Source organism: Crassostrea angulata, chromosome 2, assembly GCF_025612915.1.
Source record: "Crassostrea angulata isolate pt1a10 chromosome 2, ASM2561291v2, whole genome shotgun sequence".
In the NCBI taxonomy this organism is placed as follows: Eukaryota; Metazoa; Mollusca; class Bivalvia; order Ostreida; family Ostreidae; genus Magallana; species Magallana angulata.
The window spans coordinates 4552271-4577533 of record NC_069112.1 but is presented as its reverse complement, the minus strand read 5'-3'; the positions used below and the strand labels follow the sequence as shown (position 1 = coordinate 4577533).

The window sequence follows — 25263 nt, the reverse complement described above, 5'->3', positions numbered from 1 at the left end:
ATTTTAAGAAGTATTTTGCAAATATTAATTCTTAATGAAAGATTGAATGCCGGATGAACAACTTTAGTTTATTGAATTACAGCCCTGCAATTAATAAACTTAGATACATGCAGTGTATTCAATTGAAACTAAGTTACAGCCATAGACGTCTACATATGATGCAGGAATAAACTCGTATCACGTTAAAATCTATGATTAAATAAAATATTTAAAAAAAAAACACTCAATAGTCAAGATTATGACTTGAATAGATTACTCTTCATATATTCTTTGTTCTTGATTTAAAACAGTGAACATTGATTACATGAATTATTTATTACAACAATTTTCTGTTCTTTATTTTTTTTATTTTTTGAACAAAAAATAAATCGTACAATTATTAAAAATTACCATAAATGATACACAATAAAACCAGTCTCTCGTTGCAAAATTAAAGTATTAAAGTTTCTTTAAATAGTGGCATACAGCGTATATGTCAAAGGTTCTAAAAACGATATACAAAAATTGTTTTAGTTTTACTGCACACACATGCCACTCTCTCATCCTCATTGATCTTGAAAAAGTATGGACTCGGAATACCCTCTATCACTCTGACAAGATCTCCTGTGTTTGACAAGACGTGAACATTGTTGCTCTTACTGCCAGCAACATAAATATTTTCACAGGAATCTGTATCCAAACCGTGTGGTCGTTTCAAATTGGGGCTTTGGTATTTCCAAACAACGCGTCCATCTTCGGTCATTGCTGTTATTGTTTCAGACACAAAGTTCCCGAACACAATCAGTCCACTTTGGGTCGTTGTCACGTGTACATTGTTTGATCCATCAACTTTGTATTTCTTTAATATCTGTCCATTTTTGTTTAGTTTTAAGATGTGTGTTTCACATGCAGCATATAAGTACCCGTTCAAGCCTGTTATCCCATAGACTTTGTCATTCAGAGTAATGCTTCTAAGTTTATGGAAATCAGTCGATGAAAACACGTCAATAGTCTTTGATTCGGATTTTGTTAAAAAGATTTCATTTTCACATTGATAAGCGCTGCATGCGTAATGCAGACCTCCAATTATTTCGATACATTTCCAATTTTTATCATACACCATAAATGCACTAATTGCGTTGTGGTTTGGGATCAAAAATCTCCCTTCAGATAAGAATACACCGAAAAATACATTACCAGCTTCGACGGGAAACTCTTTAAACTTTTTCAGTTCAGCAGTTCTAATGTCAAAATTTAAGAAACTACAGGATTCGGAAAGTTTTACGTCTGCGATTGTTGTCAACTCTGTGAATTCTCTCCATTTAGGTGTTTTCATAACAGAAATTGTTACATGTAATTGTGAGAAATTAAGACTCTTCAACTCAAGTAGTTTCCTTTTTGCTGAAACAATCTTTGCTAATACTTCTGCGTCATTCTCTGTTTTTTTCTGGGCATCTTCAACTTCTGTCTTACTGTGATTTAAACAGAGAATTCCGTCATCCAATCTTTCTATTTTTCTTTGCAGCTTCTCTCTGCCTTCTTTTAATGAAACGAAGAGTTCCTCGATATGCTTGCTTTTCAACTTCTCTAAGTGGTGTACCAACTCCAAGTACTCTTTTTCTACATTAGCAAAATTTTCATCTACCGTATTTTCAATCTCAGACAAAGTTTTCTCTTCCTCGGTTTTGGCTTTCAAATATTTCATTTGAAATGCACTCAACTCATTCAGCAATGATTCCATCTGTCCATTCTCTCTTAAGAACGTTACAGCATCCTCTACAGTGTCGACCCTATCACATTTCCTGTGCTCTGTTCCCCCACACAGTGCACAGCATGCCTGCTCATGGTCATGACAGTACAACTGCACTTTTTCTTGTTGATGTTTAAAGCAACAACTTTCTATGTTTACCTTGGGAACTACTTGCATGGATTTCATTTCGTCAACTGTAAATATGTCATGGTCTCGAGTTCCCAAATTTTTCCTGTGATACTTGGTGCATAACTTACACAGGTATTCGTTACACGATACACAGAAATCTGCAGCCTCTTCTTCATCGCCGTCTCTCAAACAAGCTTCACAATGTTTTTCATTTGGTTGTTCAACCATTTTCTGTAAAATGACATTCATCGGGAAACGGTCCGCCCATTCCTCTGATTTTCCAGAATCCCCAAGACTTGGGATATACACACGACAAATTGGACAATGAAATCCCAAACGAGGTTCCGTAGATTTGGATTGACTGACAATGTAAGAATGTAAACAATCGTGGCAAAACGAATGCTTACATGGGAGATACCTCGGTGTTTTAAACTTTTCAAGGCAAATAGGACACACTGTAACATCATTGACTGTACATGTACTTGCCTCAGCTAGCGAAGTCGCCATCATTGGTGTTCAAAATAGGAAAAAAAGAGTTTAGGTTGACCTGAAAGATTACGGAAACTGTCCTCAGCTTTGTTTCTTTGTCTTTTTATCTACAATGGACAACGAATTCACAGTTCCATACATGTAAAAGACTTGGTATGAAGAACCTGAAGCTCCTTGGGTCTGTTGTACTCCTGTCTGATGTATTCGGCCTGATACAGGAAGTTTATGGTGTGGACAATTCGGGACATAATTGACTTTCAAACACATAGTGCAACTTTCCCTATGAATTTTTTCTGATTTCATTTAAGGAATAACGAGTCACTTTTTTTAGTATTATGAGGTGATCAAATACGGGGTGTTGCTAAAACGCGGAACGGAAAACGGAACGGAAAACGGAACGGAAAGCGGAACGGAAGGGAAAACGGAAAATCTTATCTAATGTTATTTACCTCGTAGATTTGTTAATCATGCTAAAACGATATACTTTATGTACCTTTTTAATTTTTTTTGAAAGATTAGCAATATTAGATTATTTATTCAAGAATATTTATCTCCTCAAAATTAACAGTACATGCATTGACCACTATATTCTGTCCCAAAATATCCTCGATTCACTTTTTGCTGTATATTTATATATACCTCAGGGTTCAAGCAATTCTCTTTTAGAAGCATTAAACATTCTCATTATTCTTTCTTTAAAACGTCCTCTCTAGCTTATCAGCTGGTATAAATACACGGCTAAAAATAAAGAAGTCTATGGGGTTTTGCATTTCAACAGACCCGGGTGATAGTGTTGAAAAATTGTGCAAGGTCTTCTGAGTGACTTCCAAATGGAGAAAAGATGTCAATATGTTCCATTATAAATCGTCCAAATGTGCTGCATGAATATTTTGGGATCGACAGACTATAGTCCCAATATATAATCGGAAAATCAAACCAGGCAACGTCTAGAGCTCTCTATTCGGATCATATGTATATAGCTGCTGGAATAAACAACTGCTTAGTAATGCAAACGTAAACAAAATTGCATTGCTAAAAATACTAGTTTCACAAATTACTAGTTTCACATATTACCGGGTATTTTAATGTTTACTGTATTTTAATTTTTAATGTCGTCAGTCCTACGGGTTTTTTTTCTTCCATCTCAATGATACTGTATCGTCTGTATGATAAAAGATCGTCTAGAACACCGAAAATTCAATTTTGATGTAAGTATATACATGTACATCATATTTGAAATATAAAAATACTCAAAACACGCATAAAACGCTTTCACTAACTGCGTACGTTACGCTGATATGCCAGCAATACCATATAAGAAAAATAAGTAAAAAGTTATAGCTAATTTGCTCGTTTAATCATGTTAATGTTTCACAATTCGTATACATTTGATTTTTCCGTTTCCGTACTCAACTAAAGCCGAATGAATACAATGCTATAATTGATAGACATTCATATGAATATTAATAAGATAACAACATGTTGATAATCATTCATTAGATATAAATAAAAAATTCAAAGTAAATCGTTTCTGGCCAGTCTATACCCTTTTTAAGCGATAAACGTGATGATATTTTCCATTCCGTTCCGTTTTCCGTTCCGCGTTTTAGCAACACCCATCAAATACGTAAGGAGTGATAAAAAAGAAGATTAATTTGATCACGCCCGATCGACCGTATTTGATTGTTACGTACATGTACTTCTGAATATTTTGATTAACTCATAAATTCAAAGAATAATTTCCTTAATTAATACTTATTTGATTTCCAGCAATTGTAATTTATAATATAAGGATAGTTATTGAACAATCCATTACAAAATCGATTTGTAGTGTTATCACAAATGAACTGGAAAATGTAAACATATTTGGCTAAATCTAGATTGCCACATGTATATTTATTCCATCTTGGTTTTTTGTTTGACAGAAAAAAATTAAGTATGTGGTAGACTCGCGTATATAGCATTCCTTCTAGCTCGGGCTAATGGGTTAACCCTTAACTAAATTGCTGGAGTGCTGGACTTGCATTCCAGAGGACTCGGATTCATACCCCAGCAGAGGGGAAAAGTGTCTCTGTTACATTTGGCGCCCATGTTGGGACCTGGGTATTCTTTGGAAAGTGAAAGAGATTGTCTCTATAACCTTGCCCCATAGGTGTTGGCACCCCAGAAGAATTGAAGACGACTCTTTTCTTGGAGGGGGACAAAATAATAGAGTCGGGTATATGACATCCCTGCCAGCTCTGGCTAGTGAGTAACCCTTTAGCTCGATCGGTAGAGTGATGGACTTGCACGCTAGCGGACCTGGATTAGAACCCAAGCAGAGGCAAAAAGTGTTTCTGTTACAGGTACATTAAAAACAAACTACACTCGTTGATACCTTTGACGTTACTTAGAGGACGCCATTGAAGTAGAATATAATGATACATGTAACTGGTGGTATGTGACACTGCAAACCCTTAACTTTACCAATCAATTCAACCATTACTGATGTTTTCATTCATATTTCACCTTCTTTCAGTGAGAGTTCTAGTGGCATCATAATACATGAAGCAATGTAAAAACAAGGATACTCGTCTGATATTTTATGTAAATGAAAAGCTGAACAAAACACACATCAGATGCAAGTACAGAATTAAATGCATGACACTGATAGTCAGGATGTTTATATAGAGAGGATGTGGTGAATCTTTTTTTACTATCAACAAACTCAGTATATAAAACTGTGAATGTAATGATCTAACTATCGGTACTTAAATTTGTGCTTCCAAATGTTCACTCTGTCAAATACTTATTCACAGAATCAACTGATCAATCCAACAACAAAATAAACTACGAGGGTACATAATTAGTTCTGGTTGATGAGATAATTTAACTCAAAAACATAAGGCATGGATTAATACATTGTACATTATGTTGTTCAAGTTATGTGTATTATTGTATGTGACACTTCTTGATCATCACAATTAGATTTCTGTTAAAAAGTTAGCTGTACCTTACCTTAATGTAAATTTTGCAACACTTGCAGTGACTTACATTCAGCATAAGAAAAAAAGTTTCATGCATTTGTAACCTGTAAATGGTGTGAAAATAGACCTAGATATCTGACTAATAGATTTCATAATGCAACATAAAAATAATCAACATAAACCCAAGTTTGCATAACAAATTTTGTGTAGGTCTCACAAACAACTCTTTCATGCATCACACACACAAACTGATTCATATATAAAGTCACATTTCTCTACATTTCCATGAAGTTCTCCATAACATTTTTCTCTAGTTCATTGATTTTCAAACACAATAATTCTGTCCTTCCTTTTCCAAGAAAACTCTTTATCCAGTTAGATTTGGAATTTCAACCATTCCAACAATTCCCACACAGTCCTTGGTTCATTACAAGACACTACCCCTATGGAGCCCCTCTCCGTTTCTTCCTAGTTACTTCCCTTTGCGTCCTTTCTTGGACTTGCTAGAGGTCTGTTGCTGTGTCTGGGCGGGCTGAGAGGACGCCGCCTGGATCCGCGTCTTCAGTTTTGGAATCTTGTCACATATGACCTCAAGCACTGCTCTCCCTGATAAAATAAATAACAGTTAAATTCAAAAAATCTACGGAAAAGTGATATACCGGTACTGTAAAATACGGGATCTGATAATATGTTTTACGGTGCTACTGCTGTGGCGATTGCAGCTAGGTAAAGTATGACTCCTGCTAGTATATATTTAATTTCTCTATCAAGCAATTTCCCCCCCCCCCCCCCCAAAAACAAAAAAAAAATATCAAAACATCATATGAGGCAGGTATCGCAGTCTATACCTAAATTGCTAGTACACGCATTACAGATGGTTGATCCACCTCTAGTTTATCGCGGGAAATAAAGCGCGAGAGCACTGTGACGTCATACATGACCTTTTTTGTCTTTGTTTACGTATCTCGGCTCAATACGAAAGAATGGGGCATGTAACAAATCTCTTGGGTCTCGCCAAAGCTTGTGCAGTACTCATAATGTGTCTTCAAACCTCAAGACACCGTAAATTACAAGTTAAATGTCAGCCATTTTTGGCATAGCATCACGGGTGTAAACATTAGAGAGCATTATGGGACGTACACAAAAAAATTTGTTTGATGAACTGTAGGTTTAGCTCGTTGTTTTTTCCCGCAGACACTGGTTCTTAGAGCTCACTTCACTCGCTATTATTAAAAGCTTTTATTTAGGAAATTGACAGAATTGAATTTGGTTTACTGGGAAACCTTTTTTCAGTAAATGCAAGAGGTTGTTGAGGATCGAAACTGAATGCAGAAAGTGCAGTGGGGGGGGGGGGGGGGGAAGAAGTATTGGTTTTATGCATACACCAACTAAATCTTTACGAATGGAATTACAATTGGAAGACTGTATTTTGTAAACAAATTTGGGTAGCAACAATCTATACAAGTTTTGACAATACAGGGTGGTGATGTTTCAGTCACTGTCTGTGTGAAGTTACTAGGCCAAAACAAAAAGTATTACATGTATCTCAACACGGCCATATAGCTGGGGCAATCAAATGTTTGTTTTATCTGTAACAGAATTTTATGATCCTAATAAGTTAAATACATTCATGCATTATTCATATTTCATCATCAACATCATATAACAGTTCATCTATATTTTACATGTATATATTCTATCCCTATAACTCCCTGTCTTTTATGCACCTATCAAGTAATCATTATTTAATTACTTATCCTAGTGGCTTCTGATATTTTATAGCCCTAAGTCATTTCACCTGTATGGTCACTTACATACATGTGGATAGGATCAGGTGGTTCAATATAGCCAATAGTATGTTTTTATAATTTTTTCTCGCTTTAACTGAGTAGCCTTTGTGACAGACCAAGGCTAGGCTTCTATTTTCTTCAAGAGACAATTTATCATATTTATTTATTTGACCAACATTTATGAAATAATGTATTTTATAAAGTATCTCTGTAATTCATACTTTTGATATCTAAGCTATATTATAATCATATTTCAAATATATGTGAAAGGCTCATTATTGTTACCATATTGAATACTTGTAGTCAGAGAGTACTACCATTATCAGAGGATTCAGGATTGTGAAACATTGTTCCATAAACAGGTGATCGTTGCAAAGTTATATTTTTATGTTTATTATATGCATCTTGAAATAATGTAATCTACAAAGGAGCAACATAGAAAGTTAATGTTTTTATTTAATTCAATATTGATATTGATAGTGATATAGAGCATATATTTCTTGTAAATTGTGTTCAAGGGCAGTAACTCTAATTGACCCTGAAATTATAATGCATTATAATCAGAGTTATCCTTCTTTACCATTAACTTGATTAGTGAACTCTGAAGAGTTATTTATTTCATGAATTTGAATATGATTGTATTCTTTTATGCTGAAACTTACTGTAAACATTGATAATTTTTAAGTTGACATATATTAATTATATTACAGGGTTCAATCCTTTAATCCCTATGTCTGAATGAATGAAGAACCCTTAAGTGGACTTGTATATTTGGGACAACCCCCTATCACACATAGCTCTATATATATCTCCTTACTAGTTTTGTACTCGGGCATGAGGAAGCCGCCGTTCTCGTCGCGGAGTTGTACTCGGATCCGTCCGCGGACTTTTGGGTCTCTGTGATCCAGTTCTCTGGGATAGACCTTGTTCTGTAGCAAAACAAATCAGACTCATGCATTTATCAATTATACATGTGATATCTAAGCTGGGAAGCATATATCTAACTTTTTAAGACAGCCTTCAAACAGCATTGTGTGCATTAAATTATATTTTCAATAGCAATTCTAGGTAAAGGGCATGCTTTATCACATTATCACCGTTGTGATAACGGTTTGTCCAGTGTGAGAATTTTCTGTCTTACACTGTGTATTACTACGCAGCTTTAAAATGTAAACAAAGGTCTGCTGTATGGTAATGCACAATGATGGATTGACATTATCCATTGAGTAATTGTTTTGCTAAATTATTTACAATTTATTATATTTTTAGTGAAAATATTGTCATATGCTCTCATTTTGACTTGCACTATTTGATGCGCGTGGAGGGATACATCAAAAGTAATATTTTGAACATCATCACAGAAAGTTGTCAGTCATTAATTTTTCATGTAAAATAATGTGAAAAAAATAATCACTCATTATATATTCGTGTGTGATAGTGACATTCCATCTCGGGCCAAGATTCACTGTCTAGGACTCCGCAAAGCCTCGCCCTAGAGCGTGAATCTTGTCTCCTTGGAGGAATTTTAATATCCTACACTCATAATAATCAATGATTCCATTAATCCCACACTCGTAATACAGTGAATGATTCTATTAATCTTATCTTGATCCCGATGCTGACTCCCGAGGCCAGCAATTATGAATGATTGTATAAATCTTACCTCAATCCCGATGCCGAATCCCGAGGCCAGTAACACGTCCTTAATCTCATTGTAAGTGGGATTCTCAACACACTGAAAAAAGATATTACTCATTAGATTGCATAATTAAAACAAGTTTTATTAGAACATGATTTTCTCCTACAGAAAGAATTTACTGTGGAATAATGATTGTTATTTGTTACTTTGCATTACATACTTGGTTGGTCACATGATCAAATCCTGTGACGCCCAAAGGGCTTCTAAGAAGATTTTATCACGTACCAACCAAGTTCATTACACGATGAACTTTTAACATTGCTGTTTATAACTTATATTTACATTTAAAAATGCAAATTGTTCAGAATTGTTAAAATTACCAAGATTTTATGTTTACAATAATCCAAGCGATAGAGTGTGCTATGATCATTGTGATTTCAGGAAAAATATCATACAAAAATGAACGTTTTCGCTATTCTACAGATAAAGAAACATATTTGCAAATGTAAATATAAAATTTTAATTTGAACATTCAGACAAATACATGTAAGTAAGTAAGTAAGTGAATATTTTATTATAGTGACATGTGTATGTCATGAGTATTAAGTACAATACAATATTATACATTATCGAATTACACCCGGCCCATTGGACCTATATGTCACTTTGAAATCTTATAATATACAAATATACATTTCTGAGCGCATGAGTTTACTTTGATTTGTACAGATAACTTTGTCTAACTGAATAAATCAAATTGAGATATTTGGCAGTTTATCTTTGATTTTTTTCCACAATGATATTTAAGTTGACAGTTTCATCTAGATTTTTATTTAAGTTTATACTATGAAAGAAAGAGATTCTATTATTTTATTAAATTTGCATTGAAAAATAAAATGTTTTTCATCTTCAATCGAATTGCTTTTACACAGAACACAATAACATTCTTGAAGAGGTTCATTTCGATAACGACCAGTTTCGACCCTGAGAGGAAGGATTCCACATCTAAATTGTGCAATCAAAGACCGTTCCTGTTTGGTTATGTTCATTGTTACCTAGGGTTCTAAATGGACGTTTTGTTTAAACGTTACGTATGTCCTAAGTTTCAGTAGAGACCTTGTTATCGAATTCCATTCGTCTTCATAGATTTTAAATAATTTAGATTTCACTTCGTTTATATCACAAATACGGATAAAATCAAAATAGGAACACAAATCTAATTTATATAGAATTTCATTCACTTGTGAGCACCAAGTGCTGTTGTTACGATAACTCCACAGGAAAACTTTTTTGGTAAGACGGTCATCATTCGTTAGGATTTAATACTCTGTTCCATCTCTTTAACATGCATATCCAGCGCCTCTGTGTCGGTGCTAACTATCCTACTTCACTATTTAATGTAATTGCCAGCGCGTATCTGTGTAAACCTAAGAAGTATCGGATAGCATGGTTTTGAACTATTTCTATGAAGTGGTATGTTTTGAATCCCCAAACTCCGGAACAATAAACTAACTTGTAAGATGACTCAATGGTAATCTATGAACACAGAATTCATAATGAACAAAATAACAGCTACTAAAGGAAGTGATAGAAGAAAGACTAGTCAACTGTAGTTCAATTCATCTGTATTGTTAAAAGTGTTGAAAAACTTAAGACATGTTTTAATGAAAAATAGCTGATTTATTTCAGTTTGGCATAGAAGACTCTATTGCTACTGGCTACATAAGTACACCGTATTACATCTACATTACATCATACTGGCTACATAAGTACACCGTATTACATCTACATTACATCATACTGGCTACATCAGTACACCGTATCACATCTACATTACATCATACTGGCTACATAAGTACACCGTATTACATCTACATAACGTCTACATAACATCATATTATTCATGGATCACATCTTTCCACAAGGAGGAAGTGACAAACATGAAATAATCATTGTGAACTTTGTACAAACTTATAATAGCTCATGACTACTCTGATTCTGGTAGGTGAAGTCAAGACATGAATGCCATATTGGTCCGACAAGACAAGAGTCCATTCAGACAATTTCTTGATTTTCTTTTAGATTAGATTAAATGACTTATAATCTTAATATGCAAAGTATAAATTGTGATCTATTGAATATATATACAATTTTAATTTAATTCTAATTGTAACGCCTCATTTGATTGTCTAAACAAATTCATATACATCGTATAACATAACTTGCCTACGTCACAATACGACACGCATGCGAAACATATTAGTCCGCTTGATGTTACATTTAAATTTTGTACATATTAACATATTTTAACTAATTAATGGGCCTTATTATCTGATTTAAGTAGTAAAAAATTTAATTATAAGGAATAAATTTAATTTCTACCTAGTATGTTATACGAGTATAACATAACTTGGAACAGTTTACACTTCGCGTTTTATAAAGCCTAAACTGCCCCAAATTATGTTATATTGTACAGTATAACATATGTAGAAATTAAATTTATTCCTTACGTAATGTAATATAATGTTATTATATTGAAACAATTTCAATTACATAGAAGTCTGGGTTTTAATGCCGTACTTGCTGTAGCTGTTATTGTGCCATGTTGTCGGTGAAATAGAAAGATCATCTTTCCACAATACAATAACTTACCAATTTTTTTCCACAAAACAATAGCTTACCCTGTCTTTGGGAAGTCTCCGTCCTTCTGTAACAGTTTTTCGACTGTTGATGTACGCCGGGTAAATACATATCCACCTGTGTGAGGAAAAAGTTGAATATGACATACAGGTAACTGTTATCTGTTATAGATGATGATTATAACTATTCCACATCTCTTATAAACAGAAAATGTTCTACCTATGACTTTACACCTTAAATAAATGGATTGCAGAAGGTATTACTAAGATAATTAGCTAATCAGAATCATGCTTCTCTCTTTTACACATACTCTTAGTACACATTTGCATGTGACCATTTGCATTAATAAAGGAAAACCAATAAACCAATCAGATATACACTAGGCAAAATTGCTAACGCACCACCTACTACTTCTTTGATTGTTTTAGATCTGAACGCAACGAAGATTGATTAGTATATTATTTTAACAGTTTATAATAATACAGAAAATGAAACATCATTTGTTGTAATCTTATTGACCAGTTGCTTTGAGTAATGTTTATGAAACATTGGTACCCCCCATTATGTGATTCACTTATCAATATCAGGTGTGGGCTCCATTTGCTCGGATAAATGGGATCTGTCTGTCTTTTCGCCTAGTATTTACGCGACGCTTTGGAATTCTTGCTCGGTCCCTCACACTTCCGGTTTGCGCAAATTTCTGGTACAACCTTGCAATTGACGTGTGGTGCCTTTTAAACACATTGGCTACCTTGAACGACATTTTTTTTATTTGATAAGCATGCTGTGTCATGTTTTAGCAAATAACACCGGTAATCGTACAATTATTAACATTTTTTCTATCCTCACTAAAGAAAAATTCTGCAGAAACCATACTAACTGTCCTGCCACGCTCTTCTGCGATCAAACGCGCCAAATCCCGTCGGGTTTTTTGTAAGGTTTTAGTAATGCATGCATCAATAATAAGATCACAAAAAAGAAAGTAAAGATTTATCTTTCCAAAAGAAGTGTGAGCACGATTTGAGCATTTTTAAAGAAGAGTCACGCTTCGGTTAACATTGCATCCATTTATCCGTTTTGACATTTAAATGTCTTACTTATAATTTAGGCGACTTATTTAAACATTAAATATATCTTTACAAAATTCTAGGATGTAAATATTATTTTATTTCAAATGGTACGTGCGTTAGCAATTTTGTCCAGTGTAGTTTTACTTATCAAACAATCCAGTGCAGTAGCAGGGGAAAGAGAATAAAGTAGGAGGCACTAGATGTGAGTGTCGAGAGCCTTCTAGAAAATTCTGAATTAAACTCAGAAGCCATTTGAAGCAATTTCCCGCATTCCAGACATAAAAATGTAGCATACAGATGAGTAAAAAAACCAACAAGTTTAATTAAGTGATCATTCAATACTGCATTTTACTATCTCATTTTATCAAGAATGCATGCATGAACGGTATTTTTTTAAAAGACAAATAGAATTTGGGAATATGTTCTTTCTTTTCCTTTGCAAGTTTCTGTTTCTTTTTAGGTGAAGATCTGTTCCAACCATACACAGTTAGGAAGTTCAATAAAATCTTGCTTCAGTCTTCCAAAGCCCATAAACCCGTAAAATGTCGACCCAGGTTTGCCTATCCATTTTTATTACCAACTTGAAAATCAACAATCATTAATGAATTCCAAAATATGCAATATTTGCAGCAAATACAAAAATACCAGTCTGTAACATATCCTGAAATTTTTATGACATTGGTTAATTATTATCGTCCGAAATTGAAAAAGCTAGATCTGCCCCTGCTTTTATTTTGCCCCGGCCCGGGTTTGCCTACCCATTTTACCAACTGAAGACTCCAAGTTTTCCAATTTCTCCAACGTTTTTAGATGAGATCTACACTGAAAAATGATCAAATAACTTATCCCTTTGGTTAGACTAAATCTTTGAGCCGCATAATTAACACATCGTGTTGAAAAGTTTAACTTTGAGTGATGTATAATCACGAAGATATTAAGAAAATGTATGATAAGTCAAGACAGAGCAAAAAACCCGCGAAAAGACTCCTCTTGATTTATCTTATGCTTTCGGATCTCTTCAATGTGTTTATTGGTTATGCAGCACAGGATCAAGATCGATGTACTTTTATTTAACACTATGAAAGAAGGAATCCGTCAACATTCTATGGAATATCATTTATGTACTGGATTCTTAATAAATGAAAACTTTAAACGTTAAAAACTTTGTTCTAGTTACAGTAATAGTAGGCGGCGTATTTGCCACAAGTAGGGGGTGAGAAATCGCCGGGTGCTGGCTCTAAAGGAGAACCCTGTATCTATACCCCTCCCCTTATCCTATCCCCCAATGCATTGTAAGTTGATGGTTTTTTTTTTTTTTTTTTTTCAAATATGACTAAATCATATGTACTAGTACAGTACATGTACAATATGTGTTTGATGTTTTAGGCCAGAGAATCTTCAGGTGGAATTTTTTTATTTCTCTCTTAATAGCTTTTCCACAAAGGTAAATGAATTATAATTGTGAAAAACTTTAGATTTAGTCGTCATCATCTGAAACTTATACATTTCTCAAGCTACAATTAATTGGTATAAGGGCTAACAAGTTTGCCTGTGGGGTCCTATATTTGAAACTTTAGGAGCCCACATGGCTAGTGAAAATTTTAGTTAAGTTTAAACCTTGAAATAAGACATAAAGCCCTGTGTCACTCTGTATGTGTTAATGTTAGCCAATTTGTTTATTTCTGAGGCACTGCTACCAGACATTATTTATATCTCTGCTGCTACATAATGGGAGACAAATTAAACGAAATTTAAACATATGTAACTGATATGAAAAAGAGGTAAATGAGAGCGATCTCCAATAATTCACACTTTCATCATGATCTAACGGACACATTCGCAGTTTATGACAAATTTCCCAAAACAGCTGTTCACGTAACTGATCGAAAAGTGCCTATCAAACATCGATTACCGCCAACCAGTATACCCCAGAAGATGTGAATAGATCGCCCTGTGGTCCGCTGTTACATATATTTACCTCTCTCTGTCAGAGTGTTTGAAGTCTGGGTTCCAGGGCCGTGCTTGCTGGGGCTGTTGTTGTGCCATGTTGTCGGTGAAAATGTTGATATCTGTGTCGTATAGACGCTTGATTTACCTTTTCGATACGTGTCATCATAAGCGCTCAAAAGACCTGTCAATTTGTAATCTCAATCAGAAAATATAAACGGCTACATGACTCATAAATTAGAATTTGTAGTTTAAATATACTTCTGTATTAAAAATAATTGGTGTTAATCATTGTTTGACGTTAAATTTATTCTTTTACGTTGAGTTACTATGGATCATAGTAGTAGAGAGTTTCATGTGACGTCACAATCGTTGCTTCGCGGGAGAATTTGTATACAAGCCAGTTCAGCACCCAAGGTAAGAGCAATGACCATTGTATTTTAATAGATTGAGTCGAACTTGTATTAGAGTTTTGTTACAGTAATGTTTATCAAAAACAATATCTTCTAAGTATTTAACACGTTACATATGTTGAAAAGAATTTTTAAAACAATTTATAGGTATTACAGTCTGAAAACAAAGATATTAAGATAAAACTTATTTATAAAAAGTAAGCATGAAAAATATGAAATAATGAGACGAACTCTGTAGATTCCAATTATTTTGTATTTGTTTTTTTATCCTCATTCATCTGTGTCCTCCTTAATTTATCCTTATTAATCTGTGTCCTCCCTTATTTATCCTCATTTATCTGCGTCCTCCCTTATTTATCCTCATTTATCTGCGTCCTCCCTTATTTATCCTCATTTATCTGCGTCCTCCCTTATTTATCCTCATTTATCTGTGTCCTCTCCCATTTATCTACCTGTGCCCTCCTTCATTTATAATCATTTATCTGTGTCTTCCTTCATTTATCCTCATTTATCTCACTGGCGTCGGAAGCAAATTGAAAGTGGGGGGGGGGGGGGGGGAGGCTAGACTAATCCTCAGAAATATTGAGAAAAAAGTAATTCCCAAAATCACGGAAATCCTAATCCGTGGGGGGGGGGGGGGGGGATATACCTATACTTCCAAAAGAAAAAAAAACTTACTTACCAAATTTTTTTTTGCAAAATCATGAAATTCCTAATCCGTGGGGGGGGGGGGGGGGGGGGGGGCTAGTATGCTTCTCAATCTAAGCCCCCCCCCCCCCCTAGCCCCCTGGTTCCGACGCCTATGTATCTGTGTCCTCCCTCATTTATCTGTGTCCTCCCTCATTTATCCTCATAGACATTTATCTGTGTTCTCCGTCATTTAATATCCATATTTATTTGTGTTCCCCTTCAGGGTGTCATTGTGACTGATTATTTTATTTTTGAAACAGGAATAATTTAGCAGTATAGCGATTAGATGTCAATTGTAAACATGTACTTACATGTATAACCCATTAACCGACTCTAACAGCAGTAGCAGTGACTCTGATAGTGTAGACATGTTATTGGTACTGAGATATATAACAAGTGTTATCATTTGTTTACATATATCAGAATGTCTGACTCTAGCAGTAGCTATCATTCATTTACAGATATCAGGATATCTGACTCTAGCAGTAGCTATCATTCATTTACAGATATCAGGATGTCTGTCTCCAGCAGTGGCTATATACATCATTTATTTACAGATATCAGGATATCTGACTCTAGCAGTAGCTATTATTTATTTACAGATATCAGGATATCTGACTCTAGCAGTAGCTATCATTCATTTACAGATATCAGGATGTCTGACTCTAGCAGTAGCAGTGACTCTGACTCAGTGGAGGAGGTCGTGGTCCAGAGATATCTTAAGCAGGATCTACAGTCCAGCTTGGCCCAGGGGAGGGCACTCATCCGCCAACATCACGGCATCAAACCCCAGCCAGGGCACTACCGGGTCAGTAGAAACACCCTTCTACATAGAAATTAAAAAAAAATATAAATAGATACAAACCCAACCATTGGCTCTTTAGGTGTGTCGACGATACCCCCCCCCCCCCCTCCTCACCCCCATATCAATAAATAGATAAACAAACCCGACCAACAATACATTGAATTAATATATATATATATGAATGCATGTTGCAAATATTACATAAAAGCGCCACCTGTACAAAAGGTCAGCATATACGTAGTTGCAGAGAGTTTTAAAAAGAAAAAAAAACAAAGGTGTCATCTTACAACACAAAGCTCTCTCTCTCTCTCTCTCTCTCTCTCTCTCTCTCTCTCTCGTTAACTATTTTCTCTGCAATATCATTATTGCAAAGCATTGAAAAGTGAGATGATAAAAAGATTTTTTATTGTAGGAACATCTATTCTTAAATTTGTTTAAGAGGATACGTGGTCAATAAATTAATCAGATCCGCCTTAAATATTTAGATATGATTTATATTTTTTGGCTTTAAATTTGAGTATTTGCATAAATCTTTGTACAAAGCTCTTCTTTTGAAGGAGATCAATACAGTATAAAAATGTCCAATTACCATCCAGCTATCTTAAAGGTATACTAAAACAACACCGTACTAAAACAAATCATTGCATCAACCGGATTTGTAGTTTGACAAGATTGCGTAGTAACGATCTATCATTTGGCAATATAAATAAACGCACAATTTTAAAGCTACAAGGTAAACAACCATAAAATATGTTAAGAAGATTATAAATAAGACAAACATCTTATCTAATAGATAGATATTGTGCAAAAAATAACAATGAAATCACAACTAACTTCATTCATCAAAGAAAATGAATATGTATTAATAACACTAACCATTGTGAGCGATGCATACCGGTAATTTTTAAATAAACGTTTCTAGAACGAAGAGCATACATCTCTCTCTCTCTCTCTCTCTATCTCTCTCGATAGAAGTTTTGGTCTACATACATCTAAAATCCCTTGATACTGTCACATCTGTAAAAAAAATTACAGCTGATAAAATGCTCTTATGCGCGCACTTTGGCTTTTCAAATATAGCGTGTCTCGCATTATAAAAAACAACAATCGAATGGATATTCTACATCATATCCTGAAGATTCCTTATTTTACCCAAGTACTTAATTTCGCGTTCTAATGGTTTTCCAACAGATCGCGAGAACATAAAATCGCGAATGCCGCAATTCTATCATAGTTTTATATAGTTTACATATGGCCGAAAATAAAAAGCGAGATTTTAAAATCCGTGAGACTGGCTTCTCGCGATTTTACGCGGATATTAATTAGGAATTTTAAGTACTAGTATTGATACAAAGACGCCTGTAAACGTTTACAACTGGAAGGATCGATTACACATTAAAATTATTTCGAGATACAAGACACTATGAAACCAAATTCTGTTTATTGGCGATGAGAAAGTAGACTCGAATTTTACTTACACTAACGATTTTCCCATAGTACAAACTATTGGGTATAAAAGTGCATCACCCAGAATTAACGATGACACCAAAATTATGGAAAGTCTACTCCTTTGTTAGGCATTATAACCAAGCTGAAGTTAGCAGGCACTGACAGCAGCTATTAGCCAGTAGAAGTTAACGACCGATAAGGAAAATCGTCAAAGTACTGAGAGTACTCGAACAGAAAATATATTTTACTTTATCATCGGCATACTTTAATTAATATCAAGATTATTAATGCATTGATAGTTATTAGGAGCATTGACAACTAAGGAGGCAGTAAAGATCATGTGAACAAAATCAAGGGAGATATAAACTGCTGAACAATGTGACAATTCAAGTAATTTCAAAATCAGATACCTTTGATACGGGGTAACCAATTTCTATTCTTGTTTACAGCCGGGGTCATTTTTCTACGGGGGTAATTTCTCTTCCTGTTTAACATGAGGAAAAAATACCCTGGGTCTTTTTTCTTCAGAAAAATCCAATTATTCTACAGCAAGGGGGGGGGGGAGTCATTATTCTTCGTCGAAAAATGACCCCGATCATTATTCTACGGGGGTCATTATTATACTTTTCACAGACGGTGTGTTACAACGCAGCGTAAAGCAACAACGTGATGCTGCCGAACACGTAAAATGCCAAAAACTATATTATCGGAAAACTGAAATAAAATTTGTAAATTCATCACAGGCATACAAACTAAAAATGTAAAAATACATTTGTTTTAAAACGCCTGTAAACATTTACAGCTAAACGATTGACACGTTATATATACTGTTATAGACACACCTGTAAACATTTACACCTAAAGCATCGACACACTTTATATACTTTTATTGATACACCTGTACATGTTTACAGCTGAAAGATTGCTGTCACGCTGTCGTGGATCATAAAACTCACGGTTACCAAGGGAAGCACTGGGAAACTTCCGGTCCAACAGGAAATCTGGAGAAGGGCACGCGAAGACTCACCACCAAGGCCGTGGACAAGTACACTTTTTAATTAATCATGTTTCTTGGTGCACTCTACAATTAGCGTTGGTTTAAGTGTGAAACCGTTTGATTATCTTATTTTGTCATATTAATTTATTCTAAATTAACCGCAATGCTAAGTATTAAGGTAAATTGTCTATGTCTTATTTATATAGTTTGATTACACAATATTTTCAAAAGTTGTATTGATTGTTAACATCTTTTCATAATAGAGAGATGGCGTTCATTGCAACTGTTTAACAAGGTCAAGGTCAATAATACAGTTGTTCATGATACGTTTGATAGACTTGATATTTAGATATGTTAAATTCTCACTTCAGCCAATCAGATTTCGGTTTTGTCGTTTTTGCCTTCAACCAATCATATCTTGATTTTTTTGTCTTCAGGGAGATGGATCAGGAGCGCGATTGGAGAGCGAAGCGTGAGGAGAAACTCTCCAAACTGGCAAGGGAGATAATCCAGCCGCTACTGGACGATTTCAATGATACTCTCGTCATCAGCAAGGTAATTAAAGAATTAATTCATTGTGTAAAATAGATCAGAAACATCATAACTACCTGTGTCTTACAACATCTCATGCTGGCAACACCATCAGCAAGGTGCATGAAGTATAAATGTAGTGTGTAATAGATTAGGGATCCCTATCTCTATCCTTGCGAGATGGCTACCAAAAAACAAGACTCGGTCAAGGACACTGTCCAGTGTCAAGTGGTCCATTTACCTCTCTGTCTAGCTATCTGTCTATCCTTCTATAGCGAGCGATAGCGGCCGAGAACCGCCCGATGACCCACCACCAGGTGTCGGCTAAAGACTCTGTCCAGTTGGCGTCTCTCTATTTTTATTTGTCTATAGTCTATATGTCTATCTCTCTATCTCTCTGTAGCGAGAGATGGCGGCCGAGGACCGTCTGCTCACCCACCATCAGGAGTCAGTCAAGGACTCTGTCCAGTGTGAGTTGGTGTGCCGGGAGAACGGGCGGAGGGTGGATGAGATGTCTGAAAAAGAGAGGGAGCACCAGGTCAGGCTACTAATGGCCATGAAGGATGACGCCATGGTAAGGGAGCATCCATTGTACCCTGATCATCTTTCTTAACATTTCATTCAAATAAACGATTTTGTTTAATCAAATTGATTCTTTAAGAATAAAATTTAACATCTGAAATGGTGATATTTTACCAAAACCATAAAGCAAATTCAGCTCCGTTGCTAAGGAAACTATCTTTAAGTGATTTCCATAGTAACATTTCATGAATTTAATTTTATTTTTCCATACACTATTTGTGGACCGTATAAAACTAGTATGTGGAATTGTGTACATCTCTGTAATTAAACCTTATTAAGATGCTACATATTTGAAATCAGAATTATTTCCTTTTTTTTAAAAGCCATTAGAATTCAATAAGCAGCATTAAGCTTGTTATTTTAATCACCTCCAGAGAACAGCCAGCATCGATTCGTTGGTTGACAGCATGGCATTCACCAATCAGAAACGTTCTCTCATCAACACTGATCTAGAGGAGGCGTCAGAGAGGTTACAGGTCAGATGATCTATCCAGTCCTCACGTACAATCATATGCTTTTATTGTATTCATATGTATTATTGTTACAGGTCAGATGGTGTAACCGTTCTTCACGTACAATCATTTGTTTTTATTGTATTCAACTGTATTATTGTTAAGCTAAGTAGTGGTGTGGTAAAAGTTTATATTTTATTGATCACTCAAAATGCATTGGCACTGTGTGCATTGATTTTTCATGATTGAGTGATGCTTATATGTCGCGTGATTGTCGGATTTGATTAGTTTTCGGGTCATATTCAATTCTCAAAGGAAAACACCCAACAAATGTGTGCCTACATCAATGGGTTAGTGTTTTAATTTTATTCCTGTGATGAAGACCACGTTGTAATATTATTTCAAAAAATGAGTTGGTTATAACTTACTGCGTTATTATCGGTAAAAAACTCATAATGAAGTAAATGTAAGTTAACTTTTATTTGATCAGAAGAGAAACTGATTTTACACATAACTGTAAGATTGTTGTCCATGCCCTAGTGTTTTGCGTTATTACATACAACCTTTTCTGAATTTCTCTGAATTTCTGAACTTAATAATAATATAAATCTGGCTACATAGGAATACAACAAAATGTAGCCAAGTTTATCTGAATCCAATTCTTAGTGAACACTATCACCGTGTATCAGTCATACTGCTATATAACACGTATTGTAATTTCCGTCACTGTATCCAGGACGACCAGAAGGAGACAGATGTTGAGTACAACAAGGCCGTGGGGGAGATGCTGGACCAGTCACTGATCACAGTGGTGCAGGAGTCTCACAAGGACAGCCTCAAAGAACAGGTAGATTGATGTAACGTCATAATCAGTAAACAGGTAAAATAAACAGGTAAAAACTGCAGCTTATATATCACAGTGGTGCAGGGGTCCCACAAGGACAGTCTAAAAAAACCCAGGTAGATTGATTTAACGTCATAATTAGTAAACAGGTAAAAACTATGGTCAAAGAAGTCCATAAGGGTTGTCTCAAAGAACAGATAGATTAATAGAACCTTTAATTATTAACAGACTATTACATAAGTAATGAGGAATGTATTCTGGGGGAAAGTGGTAAGACCTTTAACTGATACATGTGGTCCAAAATTGCCATAAAGACATTTTCTAAGAATGGGTTGGTTAAAAAATAGTAAGGTGTATTAATATAGATTTGGAAACTAGGGAGATAAATCATGACACATATTATGACAAAATTTTAATGAATATTAAAGTATATCATATTTTTAAAAAGATACATAATTTAATTCTGGTTTTAACGTGCCTTCTGATTGGTTAAAAATTTATTTTATTTAAAACGTGTAAAGAATGTTGTCTACGTCATGGTAAGACTAACGTCAAAAACGTATCAATACGCCTGAATTACGTTTGAATTTTGTACAATTTTATGTTGTTTTAAATGTCAATGACCTTTTTTTTAATCTACAATCAAGAGTATAAAAATTAAATTATAAGGAATGAATTCAATATCTATAGTTTTATACGATATTAAATGGTTTGAAACATTAAACGCTTTTTTATAAACAGCTTCGCAGTTAAGATAGCGTAAAGTGCCCCAAACCAATTTATATCGTATAAAACAAGTATAAGTATTGAATTCATTCCTTATTGAATAAAATTAATCATGATTAACAATTTTTCATAAACACAGATTTGACACGATTCTTTCAGGAGGAACAAGCCAGGAAAGAAAAGATAGAGTTACAGAAGATGATTGAGAATGACAAGGTGGCGTACCAGAACCAGAACAGGTTCAGCAAGGCCGTGAATATGATCGTCGCCATGTACAGGAATCTGGAGGTAGGGGGCGCTGTAACTTTGATTTACTTCCTGTTACTGTCTTAAAAATAAAATTCTCATGCATCTCCGGCAAACCTAGAAAAATGATTCCGAATGAAAATAACTAACGTGAACATTTTATAAATAGAGATATAATCATTGTCTTATATCATACAGATATTCTTTTTAAAGGAATGATCGGCAAGTAATATCATTAGTCATCAGTGTAAATGTAATGCTTGGCATTAAGCTGCATGGAATAAACTATATATAGCAAGATTTTGTTGATTTCCGAAAGATCCCGGCATGAATAAGCTTTACTTTTAGTAGGCGAATTATACTTCCGATAAATTTCCTTATGCATGTGTGAAGAAAAACGTGATTTGAATGATTATTTATGTAACCGTATACATGTTGTAATTAAAAATTTAAATGAGGCAGTGCAAGGCGCAATGTGTGCGCATAGTGGAATTTTCTGGATGTCTCATATGGTCATAAATTGATCGGCCGAAGCCGATCACAAAAATGTATTGAATATTTTACACTTTCGCACATTTAACTTTTAAAAAAAATCATGTTGTTTTTATGCTAACGTATTGAATGAACATTCGAATTTGATATCATATTAGTAAAAAAAAACCACGAGAATTCGCAACTGAGAAGTAGTAGTAAACGCTGTAAAGTCATTACATTTTTTGTACAGATGAAAGAGCACAAAGAGGAAGAGAAGATGAAGCAGTACGTGGAGGATGTGAAGTTTACCGCCCAGGAGGACATCGTCAGGATGTAAGTGTACTGTTTGCATTGAAAGCAGGTTTTTCTGAACTTGTTCTGTATCTAGAACAGATTTAATTCAGAGCCGAATTCGCGTTTTATAAAATTATTAAGACAGTTACAGAATCCAGATAAACAAAAAAATATAGCCAGAAGAAGGATGAATCAAAACGGCAATGCATTAATGATGAAAAAATAATTCTATTATTTATGCTGCGCCGGGACTTCATTTTAACAGTGTGAACACAAAGAGGACCTGCTCACTGTACCGGAAGGAGAAGTCCAGGCGGATCCAGGAAGAGGAGCAGCTGGTAACCCAGGACAACCCGGCACGCGCGGCCATGATGAATGTGATGAACAGGGTTCAGAGACAGATGCTGCTGCAGAAATTCAAAGGCAAATGGGTGAGTACCCAGGGAAACAAGTGACTGAACAGGACAATGTTCGATATATTCGGGTAAACAGAAAAAAAATATTCTCAAAGTAAGTGGTTAATTAAAGGCGCAAATATATATTGGAACATATTTAAATGAAAAGGCAAATTGGTGAGTGATTTAGCCAGGAAACAGAGCACAATATCACATAAGAGAGTAAGCTGGAAAATGTTGAGTATGAACATGGGTAGACAGTAATATAAGCAAATTGGTGATATATACCGACAAATTGACAAGTAATACAACGAAATAAGTGTGTAAAAAGGCAACCATCAAAGTTAATGGGTGTGTGATACAAGGAAATGTATGAGATACACAGTGAGGTAAAATGGGTGAGTTACATGTATACAGGCAGATGGAGGAGTAATACAGGCAATACATGAGATACATGTAAACAGACAATTGGGTGAGACATACAGGCAAATAGGTGAGTTGTACGGGCAAATGAATGTGTTACATGAATGCAGACATATTGGTGACTAATACAGGTATACTGGAATAGTTGTATATAGGCAGATGGGTACATGTAAGTTATACAAATGGGAAAATGGGAAAATGGGAAATGGGAAAGATATTTGATTGTATGTAGACAAATGCTTGAGTTATACAGGCAAAGAGTAGGTGAGTTATACAGGCAAAAAGGAGGTGAGTTATACAGGCAAAAAGGAGGTGAGTTATACAGGCAAAAAGTAGGTGAGTTATACAGGTAAACAGTAGGTGAGTTATACAGGTAAACAGTAGGTGAGTTATACAGGTAAACAGGTTAACAAGATCAGCATACAGACACCGAGGCTAATGTTCCGGTACACAAGGGATATTGTGAGTAGTTAAATATATTAGGTGATTGAAAGAGTACAAAGTCAATAAAAAGAAATATGGTAGGAAAAGGCGACTGGATCAACACGTTGCTCTTGATATTAAGATTTAGACAATATGAATAACGAAGAGAAAGGTAAAATGTAACATGACTTATGAATATCAACATCAAGCTTTTATTTCAATACACAACATACATGTATAATACATAAAAATGTACATAACTTTTTCTCATTGTGTTATCTATAAAGGTTAATATCACAAACAAGAAGAAGGCGGGTCGAACAGAGGAACAAAGCGAAGAAAACCTCACTGAACGGGATAAGAAACTCCGGATGATTCGAACCAAGAACCGCAAGGAAACTAAAGTTGTTCGGTATGAGACGTCCTTTTAATCAAACGAAAAATGAACGTTCCGTAGATTAGGTTTTTGGGGTTTTTCTTTAGCTTTGATCAGATGATCAAGATAATTATAACTTACTCAGTCAAAGTAAAAACTAAAACAAATTAATTTCGGATCTCAAAGAATTTAAGTATCGATCACATCCTTAACATTTTTTTGAGTCATATCAAAGGCAGATTTATTTTTACAAAAATCATAGCCATATTTTCATTAGGAATTATTCTATACTTTTTGTTACAGTTGATCTCATAAGGATTCTTTTTTAAATTTCAGATGGCAAGATGAAGATTTCTAAAACTTTAATTCTTTATCAGATATTTAAATAAATAATAATGCATTTGGTTTCTGTTGGTCGTTTTTATAATAAAAATTAAAATTAAAGTTGGACATGCAGGGATTTGCTTTATGTATACATGTATTATCACGTCGTTAAAAGGTAGAAGACTATAAAAAAAAAAGCATGAGTAGGAGAAGATTTTCAATCAGTTTCCGATTACTCTTCTGGAACACTTTCTTTCAAAAGCATATAATTTAAAGAAAAGATAATATTTCCTTCCTGATATTAGCTTCCATTGAGAGAGAGAGAGAGAGAGAGAGAGAGAGAGAGAGAGAGAGAAAGAGAGAAAGAGTGAGAGAGAGATTAATACTGGAAATGTAGCCGTTTTGAAGTGTCCTCATTTA

General features: G+C 34.8%; 3 protein-coding genes across 3 annotated transcripts; 1 reads left to right on the top strand and 2 right to left on the bottom strand.

Moving 5' to 3' along the window:
- Positions 1–320: 320 nt before the first annotated feature.
- On the bottom strand, positions 321–2708 carry LOC128173085 (probable E3 ubiquitin-protein ligase MID2). The gene has a single exon (XM_052838808.1). It carries the CDS (start codon positions 2366–2368, stop codon positions 485–487), a length of 1884 nt encoding a protein of 627 aa, XP_052694768.1. The 5' UTR covers positions 2369–2708; the 3' UTR covers positions 321–484.
- Positions 2709–3517: 809 nt separating this feature from the next.
- Positions 3518–14561, bottom strand: LOC128173086 (signal recognition particle 19 kDa protein-like). Its single transcript, XM_052838809.1, has 5 exons — positions 14431–14561; positions 11424–11499; positions 8767–8838; positions 7921–8032; positions 3518–5919 (listed from the first exon to the last, which is right to left on the bottom strand). Exons 1-5 carry the CDS (start codon positions 14496–14498, stop codon positions 5786–5788), a joined length of 462 nt encoding a protein of 153 aa, XP_052694769.1. The 5' UTR covers positions 14499–14561; the 3' UTR covers positions 3518–5785.
- Positions 14562–14760: 199 nt separating this feature from the next.
- On the top strand, positions 14761–24923 carry LOC128173133 (trichohyalin-like). Its single transcript, XM_052838853.1, has 12 exons — positions 14761–14816; positions 16150–16310; positions 18671–18801; positions 19191–19308; positions 19688–19858; positions 20241–20342; positions 21055–21165; positions 22048–22176; positions 22859–22941; positions 23168–23333; positions 24431–24555; positions 24856–24923. Exons 2-12 carry the CDS (start codon positions 16158–16160, stop codon positions 24875–24877), a joined length of 1311 nt encoding a protein of 436 aa, XP_052694813.1. The 5' UTR covers positions 14761–14816; positions 16150–16157; the 3' UTR covers positions 24878–24923.
- Positions 24924–25263: the final 340 nt, after the last annotated feature.